Source organism: Pongo abelii, chromosome 6 (genome assembly GCF_028885655.2).
Source record: "Pongo abelii isolate AG06213 chromosome 6, NHGRI_mPonAbe1-v2.0_pri, whole genome shotgun sequence".
Classification (NCBI taxonomy): domain Eukaryota; kingdom Metazoa; phylum Chordata; class Mammalia; order Primates; family Hominidae; genus Pongo; species Pongo abelii.
The window spans coordinates 51,984,476-52,000,091 of NC_071991.2; the positions used below are offsets into that span (position 1 = coordinate 51,984,476).

General features: G+C 42.9%; 2 protein-coding genes across 2 annotated transcripts; one reads left to right on the forward strand and one right to left on the reverse strand.

Moving 5' to 3' along the window:
• Window positions 1-2,781: 2,781 nt before the first annotated feature.
• LOC100936665 (small ubiquitin-related modifier 2-like) lies at window positions 2,782-3,549 on the forward strand. Its single transcript, XM_054560767.2, has one exon. The coding sequence runs from the start codon at window positions 2,886-2,888 to the stop codon at window positions 3,213-3,215; it is 330 nt and encodes a 109-aa protein (XP_054416742.1). The 5' UTR covers window positions 2,782-2,885; the 3' UTR covers window positions 3,216-3,549.
• A 4,792-nt stretch (window positions 3,550-8,341) lies between these two features.
• On the reverse strand, window positions 8,342-8,641 carry LOC100436523 (large ribosomal subunit protein eL8-like). The gene has a single exon (XM_054559338.1). It carries the CDS (start codon window positions 8,612-8,614, stop codon window positions 8,342-8,344), a length of 273 nt encoding a protein of 90 aa, XP_054415313.1. The 5' UTR covers window positions 8,615-8,641.
• Window positions 8,642-15,616: the final 6,975 nt, after the last annotated feature.

A 15,616-nucleotide genomic window follows, 5' to 3' on the forward strand; every position in this document is an offset into this window, starting at 1 on the left:
AGGCTGGGCTCGAACTCCAGACCTCAGGTGATCCACCTGCCTCGGCTTCCCAAAGTGCTTAAATTACAGGCGTGAGCCACCGTGCCCGGCTAATTTTTTAAAAATTATTTGGGCCGGGCGCAGTGGCTCACGCCTGTAATCCCAGCACTTTGGGAGGCCGAGGCGGGTGGATCACGAGGTCAGGAGATCCAGACCATCCTGGCTAACATGGTGAAACCCTATCTCTACTAAAAATACAAAAAATTAGCCAGGCGCGGTGGCCGGCGCCTGTAGTCCCACCTACTCGGGAGGCTGAGGCAGGAGAATGGCCTGAACCTGGGAGGCGGAGTTTGCAGTGAGCCGAGATCGCGCCACTGCACTCCAGCCTGGGGCACAGAGCGAGACTCCGTCTCAAAAAAAAAAAAAAAAAAATTATTTGTAGAGACAGGGTCTCCGTATGTTGCCCAAGCTTGTCTTGAACTCCTGGGCTCAAGGAATCCTACTACCTTTGCCTCCCAAAGTGCTGGGATTACAGGCGTGAGTCACTGTGCTCCACTAAGACAAGTCTCTTGTAAATTTTTTAATACATTTCAAATATTCTAAGCATCTGTAACAAACTTCTTAAGTAAGAAAAAGGGTGTTTAATGGACATCAAAATGATGTTTTTATAAGAATATGTAATGATAAGCAAAGATACAATATATTAGATGATATATTATGTGAAGATGCTGGCTTCCAAACAGTATTTACATCATGATATTTTTAGAAATAAAATTCTAAGTATTCATAAAAACCTGGAAGAATATATTTAGAATATTAATAGCATTTTTAAATTTTAAAATATTTATTATTTTTTATATTTACTCAGTGTGTCAGTTGAAGGACATTTGGATTTTTCCACTTTTTGGTTATTGTGAATAATGCTACTATGAGTATTTGTGAGCAAGTTTTTGTGTGGTCACATATGTTCGTTTCTTGTAAAATGAGGATAGAGTTGATCCTTGTTCAAAGATACCCTATTTGCAAATTAGCCTACTTGCTACAGTTTATTTATAACCTCAAAATCAGTACCTCTGGCATTTTTTGTTTTGTTTTGTTTTTGTTTTTTTGTTTGAGATGCAGTCTCACTCTGTCGCCCAGGCTGGAGTGCAGTGGTGTGATCTCAACTCACTGCAACCTCCGCCTACCTGGTTCAAGTGATTCTCATGCCTCAGCCTCCCAAGTAGCTTGGACTACAGGCGTGTGCCACCATGCCCAGCTAACTTTTTGTATTTTTAGTAGAGACGGGATTTCACCATGTTGGCCAGGATGGTCTCAATCTCCTGATCTCGTGATCCGCCAGTCTTGGCCTCTCAAAGTGCTGGGATTACAGGAGTGAGCCACCATTCCTGGCCACATCTGGCATTTTTACATTTTGTGGATATTTGTATGAAAAAAATAATTGAGTAGGAAAGTTTGTGGAGCCAGGGATAGTGTCTTGTGTCTGTAGTCCCAGCTACTGAAGAGGCTGAGGCAGGAGGATTGTTTGAGCCCAGCAGTTCAAGACCAGCCTGGGTGATACAGTGAAACCCTGTCTCTAAAAAAAAAAAAAACAAAAGGAAAAAAACTCATCAAAATACTCAGTTAAGATCTATGCATTTCACTTTAAAATTATACCTCAATTTTTTAAAAAAGAAAAAAGAAAAAAATGGTCCATATTTTCAGCCGAGGTCAAGAAAGATCTGCCTTTGTTTCAGCTCTCATACTGTACACAAGTGTGCTTTTCACAGTACATTTAGTGCCATGATTTTTGCATTTTTGTGCTTTTTATTGGTGATTTTGCTCTTCTAAGTGGCCCTAAGCATAGTGCTGAAGGGCTGTCTTGTGTTCTTAAGAACAAGCGAACCCTGATGATGAGAAAAAATATGTGTTAGATAAGCTTCACTCAGGCCCGAGAGCTGTTAGCCTAAATAAACTTTTTTTTTGAGACGGAGTCTGGCTCTGTCACCCAGGCTGGAGTGCAGTGGCAGGATCTCGGCTTACTGCAAGCTCTGCCTCCCGGGTTCATGCCATTCTCCTGCCTCAGCCTCCCGAGTAGCTGGGACTACAGGCGCCCGCCACCACACCCAGCTAATTTTTTGTATTTTTAGTAGAGACGGGGTTTCACCGTGTTACCCAGGATGGTTTCGATCTCCTGACCTCGTGATCTGCCCGCCTCAGCCTCCCAAACTGCTGGGATTACAGGCGCCAGCCAGCCAATAAACTGTCTTTAAACAGAAACACACATAAAACAAGATTATGTATTGATCAGTTGAGAGAATATTGTGACCAAAGCCTTGCAGAAACCTAACCCAGAATTTCTCCTAAAAGCAATGGTTCAGTGTTTGCTAGTTCAGTATTTGCTGGGACTTTATAACATAATTACTACATATAATGAGAACTGACAGTATGGGGCCGGGCGCAGCGGCTCACACCTGTAATCCCAGCACTTTGGGAGGCTGAGGCAGGTGGATCTCCTGAGATCAGGAGTTAAAGACCAGCCTGGCCAACATGGTGAAACCCCTTCTCTATTAAAAATACAAAAATTAGACGGCTGTGGTGGCACACACCTGCAGTCTCAGCTACTTGGGAGGCTGAGGCAGGAGAATTGTTAGAACCTGAGAGGCGAGGTTACCATCAGCTAAGATCCCACAACTGCACTCCAGCCTGAGCAACAGAGCTAGACTCCATCTCAAAAAAAAAAAAAAAAAGAACTGACACTATCTAGGAATGGAATTTCTGGATCATATGAAACCCCACTGGTAGCTCTATCCTCGTCCACTGCTGCCTCCTTCTTCTGCCGCTCCTGGTGCTGCTTGTGTGCTCGTTTGGTGCGGACCTGGTACCTCTTTTGTGAAGCTGCAGCTGAGGAGACTCCAGCGCTCGCCATGGCCGACGCAAAGCCCAAGGAAGGAGTCAAGTCTGAGAATAACGATCATATTAATTTGAAGGTGGCGGGGCAGGATGGTTCTGTGGTGCAGTTTAAGATTAAGAGGCATACACCACTTAGTAAATTAATGAAAGCCTATTGTGAACAACAGGGATTGTCAATCGGGCAGATCAGATTCCGATTAGACGGGCAACCAATCAATGAAACAGACACACCTGCACAGCTGGAAATGGAGGCTGAAGATACAATTGATGTGTTCCAACAGCAGACGGGGAGGTGTCTACTGAAAAGGGAACCTGGTTCTTTACTCCAGAACTCTGTTCTTTAAAGACCATGATTACATTCTCAATTAGAAAACTGCAATTTGGTTCCACTACATCCTGACTACTACCATATAGTTTTCTCTATTCTTTCATTTCCCCCTTCCCCATTCCTTTATTGTACATAAAGTAGCTGGTATATGTGCACAAGCATATTGCATTTTTTTTTAAACTAAACAGCCAATGGTATGTTTTGATTGACATCAAGTGGAGACGGGATGGGGAAAGATACTGATTCTGTGAAAATACCCCCTTTCTCCATTAGTGGCATGCTCATTCAGCTCTTATCTTTATATTCCAGTAAGTTATTTTGCTCTCACTGTTTTAACAACAACAACAACATAAAAATCCTTGCATACCTTGTTCAATTGCAGAATTTTAATGTTTTTCATTTATCATTGTAAAACCAAGGACAATTTTATAACTTTTTTGTACATAGCTGTTACATGTAGGGCAATCTGTCTTTAAGTAGGGATAAATTACTCTAAAACAAAAAAGAATCCTAGATAGTTTTCCCTTCAAGTCAAACGTCTTGTTGTTTAAATAAACTTGTTTAAAAAAAAAAAAAAAGAAAGAAAGAAATTCCACTGGTAACTTTCTGAGGAACTGCCAAAACTTCACTTTATAGTTTTGTAGGGTGCAAAAAAATAATCTGATGTCCAAGATCACCAGAGGAATAACACCTGTTCCCCCCTTCTATCCAACGGTCTCTCTCCTGAGTGCAGTGACTTATTTGCGGAGGAGGAATAAACATAAAAGAAGAAGAAAAAAGCAAGTCAAAGGACATAAATATGGGTGGGTAGATGTGGCTCCCTGTGACTTCTCTTATGGAGGTGTGCCCTACTTCACAGTCTTTTCTACACAGACAGAAGATAGTCATCATTTTGAACTTTCTCTTTGTTCTGCTTTTTTGGTTTTGATTTCTACTTTTTCTTACTTTCTTACTTCTTTGTACTGACTCATATTTCTCCACATTACAAATGTAATAAATTAACTAGATGCAACAAGAAACAGACTAAACAAGGCTGAAAGCAAATTAATGGCATGGAAGAAAGTATGATCTGAAGCCAGGTGTGGTGGCTTAGGCCTGTAATCCCTGAGTAATCTCAAAAAAAAAAAAAAAAAAAAAAAAGGAAAGAAAAGAAAAAGAAAGTGTGTGATCTGAGAGACCAAAATAGACACCACTTTATCAACTAGGTTGCACTCAAAGCTTCAGGAAATGAAGTTACCTACGGGCAGAGGGTTCAGGGCCTGGCTGGCATGGCAAATGTCTAAATTCCTTTGGCTAAACTCCCTAACAATAGGAGCTATCAATCCTGATTTACAACCCAGACCACTACAACTCTGATTGGACAAAGGACGGGCCTCACAAACATTCTTTTCTGATAAGCTACTGCAGGCCTTTGGCCAGTTTCAGCAGCTTATAGAGGATTTGCACAAACTGTCTGTGTATCCTGTAGTTCACTTTTTGTTGTAAAGAGCCAAATTCCATCTCGTTTTAATGCTAAAACTCAGTCTCAAAGTAAATGTGGGATGTATGTGACATATGTGTTTACCCAATCCCCTTATAAATATGTATAGCATTTCCCTCAAACCTGCTGAATATGATATGGTTTGGTGATATGCTTTGGCTGTGTCCCCACCCAAATCTCATCTTGAATTGTAGTTCCCATAATCCCCACGTGTGGTGGGAGGGACCTGGTGGGAGGTAATTGAATCATGAGGGTTTTTACCTCCATGCTGTTCTGATGATAGTGAGTGAGTTCTCACCAGATCTGATGGTTTTATAAGGGGCTTTCCCCTCATTGCTCAGCACTTCTCCTTGCTGCCTCCATGTGAAGAAGGACATGTTTGCTTCCCTTTCTCCCATGATTGTAAGTTTCCTGAGGCCTCCCTAGCCCTGTGGAACTGTGAGCCAATTAAACTTCTTTCCTTTATAAATTGCCCAGTCTTGGGTATTTCTTCATAGCAGCATGAGAATAGACTAATACAATATGTATGATACTGGCCTTATGAGACTTAAATCCCAAGCTATCCTTCTCCTCTTCTAAGAGAGTGCACCTTCCAGCCACATCACAGCCGTAAGCCAAAAAAGGAAAAGAATTCTAAGCAATAATAATAAAGAGGTCAGCAAAAGGGTGTAGTGGGAGAGAGTGTAACAGTGATGATGCCCTCACAGACATTCTTGGAATTGGATATCTGCAGCAGTCTACCAAAGAGAAAGTTTTACCATGGATCAGGATATCAATGGATGCTTTCAAAATGGAAGTATGTGGTTAAAACTGAAAGAAACCAAAATATTCTTCTGTAATATACTAGGGATTGTGGAGCTGAAGAAGATTAAAGGGCAGGGGACACTCTACCCTTCCCTCTGCTTGCCTGATGGCAGGACAGCAATTTACAAAGACAAAAGGTCGTGCTGCCTCCTCTCTGCCTTTCCCACCTAAAGATAGGATTTGCAGGGTTTGCTTATAAGCTCATAGACAAAAGCGCCATAGACTTTACTCTTCCCATAGATTTACCTTCCGACATTTTCCCACCTTTTGGAAACCTGAAGATGCTCTCTTGTCACTATAGGATTTATGAGTCTTTGTTAAAATACTATTTAAGCAAGGCCCCTAAGCCACTGCCTTGAGAAAGAAATCCATTTGAACTGAGAAGCCTTTCCTGCATGATGGGTACAGCAATGACTCAATACACTTTTTTTTTTTTGAGATGGAGTCTTGCTCTGTTGCCCAGTCTGGAGTGCAGAGGCACGATCTTGGCTCACTGCAACCTCTGCCTCCCAGGTCCAAGCGATTCTCCTGCCTCAGCCTCTTGAGTAGCTAGGATTACAGGCACCTGCCACCACACCTGGCTACTTTCTGTATTTTTAGTAGAGATGGGGTTTCACCATGTTGTCCAGTCTGGTCTCAAACTCCTGACCTCAGGTGATTCACCCGTCTCAGCCTCCCAAATTGCTAGGATTACAGACATGAGCCACAGTGCCCAGCCAAACTTCTGCTGACTTTTATTTTTAGGAGGCTATTTCACCTAAGAACCTATGAGGGAAAGAAAATAAATTATATTTTCTCCCCTAGAAAACACAGAATCACTCTTAGAGTTGTGTGTGTGTGGCTGTGTGTGTATGTCTGTGTGTGTGCTGTGAAATATGCCCATTTAGTAGTTTTTATAACCATAATCATTTTTCTTAATGTTAAATGACTCTTTTGGGAATTAATATCTCTAGTAGTAAAAAAAAAAATTCTTTAATTTCACAAATATGTCATTTTCTGTTAACTTTAAGTAAAATAAAATTTAGTAATTTCTATTTTAAGAAGCGTGTGAATACTCTCCCTTTCATCTCTGTATTACTCTAGCTACCTATCTATGTCTTTAAAAAATAAATAAATAAAAATAAATAAATAAAAAACAGGGTCTCACACTGTTGCTCAGGCTGGAGTGCAGTGGTGCGATCATGGCTCACTGCAGCTGTGACTTCCTGGGCTCAAGTGACCCTCCCACCTCAGCATCCCAGGTAGCTAGGACTACAGGTTCGTGCCACCATGCTCAGCTAATTTTTGCATTTTTTGTAGAGATGGTGTCTCATTATGTTGCCCAGGCTGGTCTTGAACTCCTGGGCTCACGCGATCCTGAAACCTTGGCCTCCCAAAGTGCTGGGATTACAGGCATGAGCCACCACTATCTATGTCTTCATCCATCTTTTCATTGGTATACATTGTCAACTGAAGAATGAGGCAGTTCATAAATCTGCAAAGGAGAGCTTTATTTCTCAGAAAGGGTTGCAGCTTTGCAGGTGGCCATTCTGACAGGCTGCGAAGCACAGCCTCCTGCCAGAAGCCAGAAACAGACACTTTGAGGGAGGGACAAAGGGAACAGGAATGTATGCTGGACAGTGCGGCCAACTATACATATTCAATAAGCCATAGGAGGAGTCATGAATATTTATGAAAGGAAAAACACCGAGCTTCATGCCCCTTCATGGGTTCCGTGAATAAAAGAATGGCCAGGTTGGCATGATCTGAAGGTGGGATTTTTGGCCCTCTGATGTCAAAATGTGAAGCAGAGGAGGTGAAAACCCTACTGGGTCTCTTAACAGGTCAAAAAAGAAGGGGCAGCATCCCCATTGGTTGACATCAGCAGTGGAATCTTTTGAAAGAGCTGGTTTCTTCTAAGCCCTTAGGGAAAAAGTTTAATCATAGTTAGTGAGGGAGGGCGTATAAGGAGGTGTGCCTGGTCTGCATCCTGTCTGCCCAGGCTGGAGTGCAGTGGCATAATCGTGGCTCACTGCAGACCTGACCTCTCAGGGTCAAGTGATCTTCCCACCTCAGCCTCCCAAACAGCTGGGATACAGGTGTACACCACCAAGCCCAGCTAATTTATTTATTTATTTATTTTTGAGATGGAGTCTTGCTCTGTCACCTGGCTGGAGTGCAGTGGCGCGATCTTGGCTCACTGCAACCTCCAACTCCTGGGTTCAAGCGATTCTCCTGCCTCAGCCTCCCGAGTAGCTGGGACTACAGGCGTGCACCACCACGCCTGGCTAATTTTTGTATTTTTAGTAGAGATGCGGTTTCACTGTGTTGGCCAGGATGGTCTCAACCTCTTGACGTCGCGATCTGCCCACCTCAGCCTCCCAAAGTGCTGGGATTATAGGCGTGAGCCACCACGCCCAGCTAGCCCAGCTAATTAAAAAAATTTTTTTGTAAAGATGAGGTCTCACTATGTTGCCCAGGCTGGTCTTGAATTCCTGGCCTCAAGAGATCTTCCTGCCTTGGCCTCCGAAAATGCTGGGATTCCAGGTGTGAGTCACCATGCCCAGCCAAGAACTTAGTTTTCAAACTTACTCTGAGGTCCACTTGGCCAAGATTTGGTCCGTTCAGTTACTTGATGGGGGTTGGGAATTTTTTTTTTTTTTGAGACAAGGTCTCACTCTGTTGTCCAGGCTGGAGTGCAGTGGTGTGATCATGGCTCACTGCAGTCTCAAACCTCCTGGGCTCAAGTGATCCTCCCACCTCAGCCTCCCAAGAAGCTGGGACTAAAGGCGTGCACCACCATGCCCAACTAATTTTTTTTAAGTAAAATTTGTATTATTTTAATTATTTTTATGTACAAAAAGCTCAACTGTGTACATTTAACCCAGTTTAGTGGCAAGTTCTTTAGCCTTTGCCTTTTCAAGCTTGGTGATGCGAGCCACAGACTTGGGACCCAGGACATTGCCGCCCCAGCGATGGCAGATCTCATCATGTCTGTCATTGTAATTGGTCCTGATAGCTTCCACCAGCTTAGCCAAAGTGCCTTTGTCTTCTGAGTTCACCTGTGTGAAGGCGACAGTGGTGCAGGTCTTCCGGTGGACTAGACGTCCCAGTCTTGCCTTTGCCTTGATAATGCAGTAAGGGACCCTCATTTTACAACACAGGGCAGGCAACAAGACAACCAGCTGGAAGAGCGCATTAGCTGAAGAGTGTATTTTGACCAAAAGCAGTAAACTTCAAAGTTAATACCCAGCTAATTTTTTAAAAAAAAATTGTTAGTAGAGATAAGATCTCACTATGTTGCCTAGGCTGGTCTCCAACTCCTGGGCTCAAGAGATCCTTCCACTTCAACCTCTCAAATTGCTAGCATTATAGGCATGAGGCAGAAGGCCCAGCCAGGGTTTAGGATTTTGTTTTTACTTTAAAGGTTTGACACCTGTCCAGTAACACAGGCTAAGGATCAGGTGCAACTGCCCCACCACTATTGGGTCAACACCAAGGCCGCCTGGCTGGCCTCAAGAATGAATCTGGTATCTTAGGACGGGCAGAAGAACAAACTAAAAAACAAACCGAGGGGCTCAAGGACAGGAGAATACGACAGCGAGAGAGTACAAACAGAGGTGTTCCTCACTTGCGTGGGCTAGGTGCCACAGTACAAAGTGAAGGGTGCCTCCGTATGTGTTTATGGTTGGCTAACAATCACTTTACTCTCTCTCTGGAAATGGACTGTGCCTGCACATCCTTCCAGATTAAACAGGCATAAACTAAAGGATGATGGGTTAAAAAAATGCTTTAAAGTTATAATTACCAGGGAAAGAATTCCATAACCATCCATTGGTTAATGGACGGGATATTATTGCATCGAATCTCTTGGTATCAGAAAACTGGGCTGGATTTGAGAGGTGACCCCATATAATGAAGAATCTGACTGCATTTTTGGTGTTCTACCACTGAAAACTTTCAAGCTCCACTTCCATGGTTCCCTCTGCCCCACATGTGAGTGAGCCAATAGAAAGCCCACGCACTCCTTCCCTTGGCACTGTAGGGGGAAGTTCAAGCCACACAAAACCTAGGCCCTTGTGCAGGAATGCTCACCCAGGTTCCACCCCTAACTGCAGTAGTCCCAGGGCCACTTGCTTTTGCTTTGTCGAAGCCATTTTTGGACGGGCTGAGGCACCTGACCTGCTCTCCCCAAAAGCTTCAAAATGTGAGTAATAAATTTCTTTTTCTTTTGAGCAAGATGCCATCTCAAAAAAAAAAAAAAAAAAAAGAAAAGAAAAAAGAAACTACTTGCTCTTGCAACAAGTAGCAATAAATTAACCTAATAATGTCACACAGGACACTATAACCCACACCCTATAGTTTAACAATGTATAGCTAATCACTAATCAATGTTAATTTTGTAAGCCAGTGAGAATTCCTGACAAACAACTTTGTATCAGCCTACTACCTGCCCCTGCCTTTTTACTTTCGAAAATCCACTTTTGGCTGGTTGTGGGGGCTTCCGCCTGTAATCCCAGTACTTTGGGAGGCTAAGGCAGGAGGATTCTTTGAGGTCAGGAGTTTGAGGCCAGCAAAATAGGGGGACTCCATCTCTACAAAATATTAAAAAATTAGCCGGGAATGGTGGCACATACCTGTGGTCCCAGCTACATGGGAGACTGAGGCAGGAGAATTGCTTGAGCCCAGGAGGTTTGAGACTGCAGTGAACCATGATCACACCATTGCACACCAGCCTGGACAACAGAGCGAGATCTTGTCTCAAAAAAAAAAAAAAAAAAAAATCCACTTTCAACTGCTGCTAATCAGAGTGCATATGCAGGACAACTTGAATCTATGCTCCCAGGTTGCAATCCTCAAGCTTGGCCCAAATAAACTCTCTAACTTATATTAATTTTGCCTCAGCTTCTTTCTTTTAGGTGAACATAATTATCAAGAAGAGATGACTAGAATGCAGCCCAGGAGGTGGTATTGGGGGATCCTGTCAGATTATTGAACTGCACATTTCCTACCCAGCATCCCAGCATCCCCTGTCTTTCTCTCTCTCTCTGTCTCTCTGTCTCTGTCTCTCTCTCTCTGTCTCTCTCTGTTTCAGTCATAGCATATTGATTTTGGTTTCCAGAACTACCCCTTCCCCACTGTCAGTCTACATGACTGGGGTAAAGCTGATTCTACCCCTGGTAATTATGGCAGGCATGTAACCTAGGCTAGGCCAGAGTGATGCAGGATTTTTCTCAGTCATTTTGCCAGCCAGGGACCTCCAGCCAGTGCCACTGCCACCTTGGGCCTTGCTCAGGCATGCTACCTGCTGCAGGAGGTGCCCTGCCTACTCAGTCTGCCTGAGCCAAGTCTGGCTTGCGCATTGGCTCAGTCCGTGGCTGGGCCAGGTGTGACCCAGCTTTCCTGTGTTATAGCATGTACACACATTCAGTGGTTCCTAAGCTCCTGTCCCATGTCCAAGAAGAATGAGGATACACTGACAATTGAAGGGTGAGGAGGGTGGAGAAGAACTTTATTGAGAAATGGAATAGCTCTCAGCAGAGAGGGGATGCAGAGGTGGTCTCCCGCTCACCCCCCTCCCCCGTCGGTTGGTTTCTCTCTCAGTGTGGCTGTCTGGGGCTTTTATGAGCTCAGAATAGGGAAGTGCATGCTGATTGGTTTGTGAGTATGCAAAGAAAGGCTAAAGCAAAGGCACCCTTCAAAGGTGGGTATGGCAGTGTAGAAAACCAATTAGGAAAGGGTAGGTATATGTAAAATAGGTGAAGGGTGGAGAATCAATCAGAGGAAAGCATGTCAAATGGGAAGACAGGTTCTCAATCTCATCCGTGGATTTGACTTGTTGCTTGGCTTTCAGGTTTTACACTGTCTTCAGCTTGGAGGTGGGGTTTCTCCAGGGACCCGCCCCTATCTGCCTAGGCATTTGTCTGCCTACTGCTGCTATAAAGAGCACCACATCTCTCTGACCACAGTGATTTTTTTCCTTCAGAGCTACATGATGCTTGCTGAGTCAATGAGTGTAGTTTAAGTTTTTTGGAAGTAAGATTTCTTTCAGTGGAAGCTGCTAAATTGGTGGCCATCTATGCCTTCTAGTGTCCATCTTTGCCACTACAATGAGAGAACCTACATGAGAATAAATCAATACAAAGGAAGTTGAGACTGAGAGAGGGAGAAAGTGCTGACTGTATAATTTCAGCACCTAGATACAGTCATTCCTGAAGCTTCACCTGTGGACATTTCACATATGTGAGCCAATAAATTCCTTTTTTTTTTTCCTTAAAACAGTTTGATTTGGATTTTGTTCCATTGCAATTTTCAAAAGAGCCTTGACTCATAGTTGCTTAAGTGGAAATATTGATCCCTGGGTCTTCTTGGTGAGAAAATAAATCACTGTTGTTATATATCTAACAAGGCAAATATTTGAATCAGTCAAAACTCTTTCAGTTGCAAGTGAGAGAAACCTGACTCAATTAGTTTCAGCACAAAATTACATCTTAACATTTTTAGACTACTTGCTTGCTGACTCTAAGGTCACTGATTATGGCTGGACAATTTCTTTCTTTTCTTTTACCCTAAAGGAATTAAATAAAAGGGTTCATGCCTATAATCCTAGCACTTGGGGAGGCTGAGAAAGGAGGATTGCTTGAGCCCAGACATTCAAAGCTGGAATGAGGTGCGATTGTGCCTTTGCACTCCAGCCTTGGCATAGCTAAAATTGCTATCTAATTGAACACCTTTTTAAGGAATATAAAAATATAAAACATATAGAAAATATAAAAATATAAAAAGAGGGCCAGGTGCTGTGGCTCACACCTATAATCCCAGCACTTTGGGAGGCCGAGGTAGGCAGATCAATTGAGGTCAGGAGTTGGAGACCAGCCTAGCCAACATGGCAAAACCCCATCTCTATTAAAAATACAAAAATTAGCCAGGAGTTGTGGTGTGTGCCTGTAGTACTAGCTACTCAGGAGGCTGAGGCATGAGAACCACTTGAAGCCAGGAGGCAGAGGTTGCAGTGAGCTGAGATTGTGCTACTGTACTCCAACCTGGGTAACAGAGTGAGACTCTGTCTCAAAAAAAAAAAAAAAAAAAAAAAGCCAGGCATGGTGGCTTACATCTGTGATGCCAGCACTGTGGGAGGCCGAGGTGGGCAGATAACCTGGTGTCAGGAGTTCAAGATCAGCCTGGTCAACATGGTGAAACCCTGTCTCTACTAAAAACACAAAAATTAGCCAGTTGTGGTGGTACACGTCTGTAATCCCAGCTGAGGCAGGAGAATCGCTTGAACCTGGGAGGCGGAGATTGCAGTGAGCCAAGATCATGCCACTGCATTCCAGCCTGGGCAACAGAGTGAGACTCCATCTCAAAAAAGAAAAAAACAAACTACAACAACAACAAAAAATCAAACAACAACAACAAAACCACATCATTTTCCTGCATTGTTATTCCTTCTGGCTGATGACATTCCAGGAGTTTTTTTTTTTTTTAATTAAAGCTTTGTTTGCCTGAAGAAGCCAGATACATTTCTCACTGGTTCAAAAATAATTATGTGTATGGAAGAATAAAAAGACACTTATGTGACCAGGCATGGTGGCTCATGTAATTCCATTGCTTTGGGAGACCAAGGTAGGAGGATCACCTGAGGTCAAGAGTTTGAGACCAGTCTGGGCAACATAGTGAGATCCCCTGTCTACAACAACAACAAAGACACTTATGCAATGGTGTTGCTGTTCAGTGATACTGTCTCCACTAAATTTGTGGTCTGTATATGAGTGCATGTGAAATGGATTTCTGCATACCTCAAACAACATAGAAACATGGCATAGAAGATGGGAAAATAGAGAATGCTGTTGGTGTATATTGAATCATAAAAGAATTTCAGAAAGAGTGGCACTTCATAGAAAATTAATGTGAACGTATTATCCAAGAAGAATCATGTTCTAAAAGGGAAAAAAAGCAGCTATTTATCCTGATGCAAGTCTTCCAATAATCATAAAATTGGCCAGCTCTTATGGACTATCTCCATTCAATTGGCCATGATCTATCCCTGTAATACACTGTAATTCCAGTTACTCAGGAGGCAGGAGGATTGCTTGAGGATCGGCCTGGGCAACATAGTGAGACTTCATTTCTAACAACAACAACAACAAAAATTAACTTAAAAGGGAAGGAAAAGTGAACAGAGCCTAAGGGACCAATGAGACATTATGAAGTGAACCAATTTATGCATCATGGGAGTCCAGGAATGAGGAAAGAAATAGAAAGGGGCACAGAGACTATTTAAATAAATAATGGCCAAAACTTCTCAAATTTGATGAAATCCATGAATATAAAAATCCAAGAATTCAACAAATTCCAATTAAGATGAACTCAAAGAGACTCACAACAAGACACATTATAGTCAAACTTTTGAAAGACAAAGACAAAGAGAGTATCTTTAAAGCAGAAAGAGAGAAGCAACTCATCTGACAAGGGATCCATAATTAGATTATGTGCAGATTTCTCATCAGAGACTTTAGAGGCCAGAAGGCACATGGCTAATATATTCAAATTGCTAAAAGAAAAAACCATCAACCATACGTCCTATATCGAGCAAGTCTGTCCTTCAAAAATTAGGGACAAATTGAGACATTTCAAGATAAACAAAAGCCAAAGAAGTTTATTACCACTAGACAAGCCCTGAAAGAAATGCTCAAGGGAGTTCCACAGGCTGAAATAAAAGAACACTAGGCTAGGCATGGTGGCTCATGCTTGTATTCCCAGCACTTTGGGAGGCCGAGGTAGGTGGATCTCTTCAGGTCAGGAGTTCGAGAACAGCCTGGCCAATGTGGTGAAACCCCGTCTCTACTTAAAATACAAAAATTAGCTGGGCGTGGTGGCATATGCCTGTAATTCCAGCTACTTGGGAGGCTGAGGCACAAGAATCGCTTGAACCCTGGGGGTGGAGGTTGCAGTGAGCCAAGATTGAGCCACTGCACTCCAACCTGGGTGACAGAGTGATATTTTCTCAGAAAAACAAGACAAAAATAAATTTTAAAAAAGAAGAAATAAAAGAACACTAGACAGTAAGTAGAAGCTATATGAAGAAATAAGGATCTTAATAAAGATAAATAGTCGGGTGATCATAAAACCTAGTATTGTAACAATGGATTGTAACTGTAGTTATTGCCTTTTTTCTTTCTTCCTTTCTTTTTTTAGATGGAGTTTCACTCTTGTTGCCCAGGCTGGAGTGCAATGGTGCAATCTTGGCTCACCGCAACCTCTGCCTCCCGAGTTCAAGTGATTCTCCTACCTCAGCCTCCCGAGTGGCTGGAAATTACAGGCATGTGCCACTACGCCTGGCTAATTTTTTGCATTTTTAGTGGAGACGGGGTTTCTCCATGTTGGTCAGGCTGGTCTCGAACTCCTGACCTCAGGTGATCTGCCTGCCTCGGCCTCCCAAAGTGTTGGGATTACAGGCGTGAGCCACTTTAGCAAGTCTCTAAAAATAAATAAAAAATAAAATCTACCACCAAAGAAAAGCTCTGGACCTAATTGCTTCACTGGTGAATTCTACCAAACATTTAAAGAACTAACACCAATTCGGCTGAGCGCAGTGGCTCACGCCTGTAATCCCAGCACTTTGGGAGGACAAGACAGGTGGATCACAAGGTCAGGAGATCGAGACAACAGTGAACCCCGTCTCTACTAAAAATACAAAAAATTGGCTGGGCGCGGTGGTGGGCGCCTGTGGTCTCAGCTACTCAGGAGGCTGAGGCAAGAGAATGGTGTGAACCCAGGGGGCAGAGCTTGCAGTGAGCCGAGATCGCGCCACTGCACTCCAGCCTGGGCAACAGAGCGAGACTCTGTCTTAAATAAAAAAAAAAAAAAAAAAAGAAAGAACTAACACCAATTCTTTTCAATCTTTTCCAAAAAAATTAAAGAGAAAGGAAAACTTCCTAACTAATTTTGATGCTAGCATTACCCTGATACAAAGCCAAAGACATTATAAGAAAACTACACCCCCAAATCACTTATCAATATTAATGCAAAAATTCTCAACAAAATGGTAGGAAAACAGGTTGAATACCTTATTAACAGGGTAATGCACTATGACCAAATGGAATTGATTCCTGGAATGCAACGATGGTTCAACACACACAAATCAATAAAAGTAA

Excerpts from the sequence above, each read along its gene's own strand:
- LOC100436523 (XM_054559338.1), bottom strand. The coding sequence starts at position 8,614 with ATGAGGGTCCCTTACTGCATTATCAAGGCAAAGGCAAGACTGGGACGT.
- LOC100936665 (XM_054560767.2), top strand. The coding sequence starts at position 2,886 with ATGGCCGACGCAAAGCCCAAGGAAGGAGTCAAGTCTGAGAATAACGAT.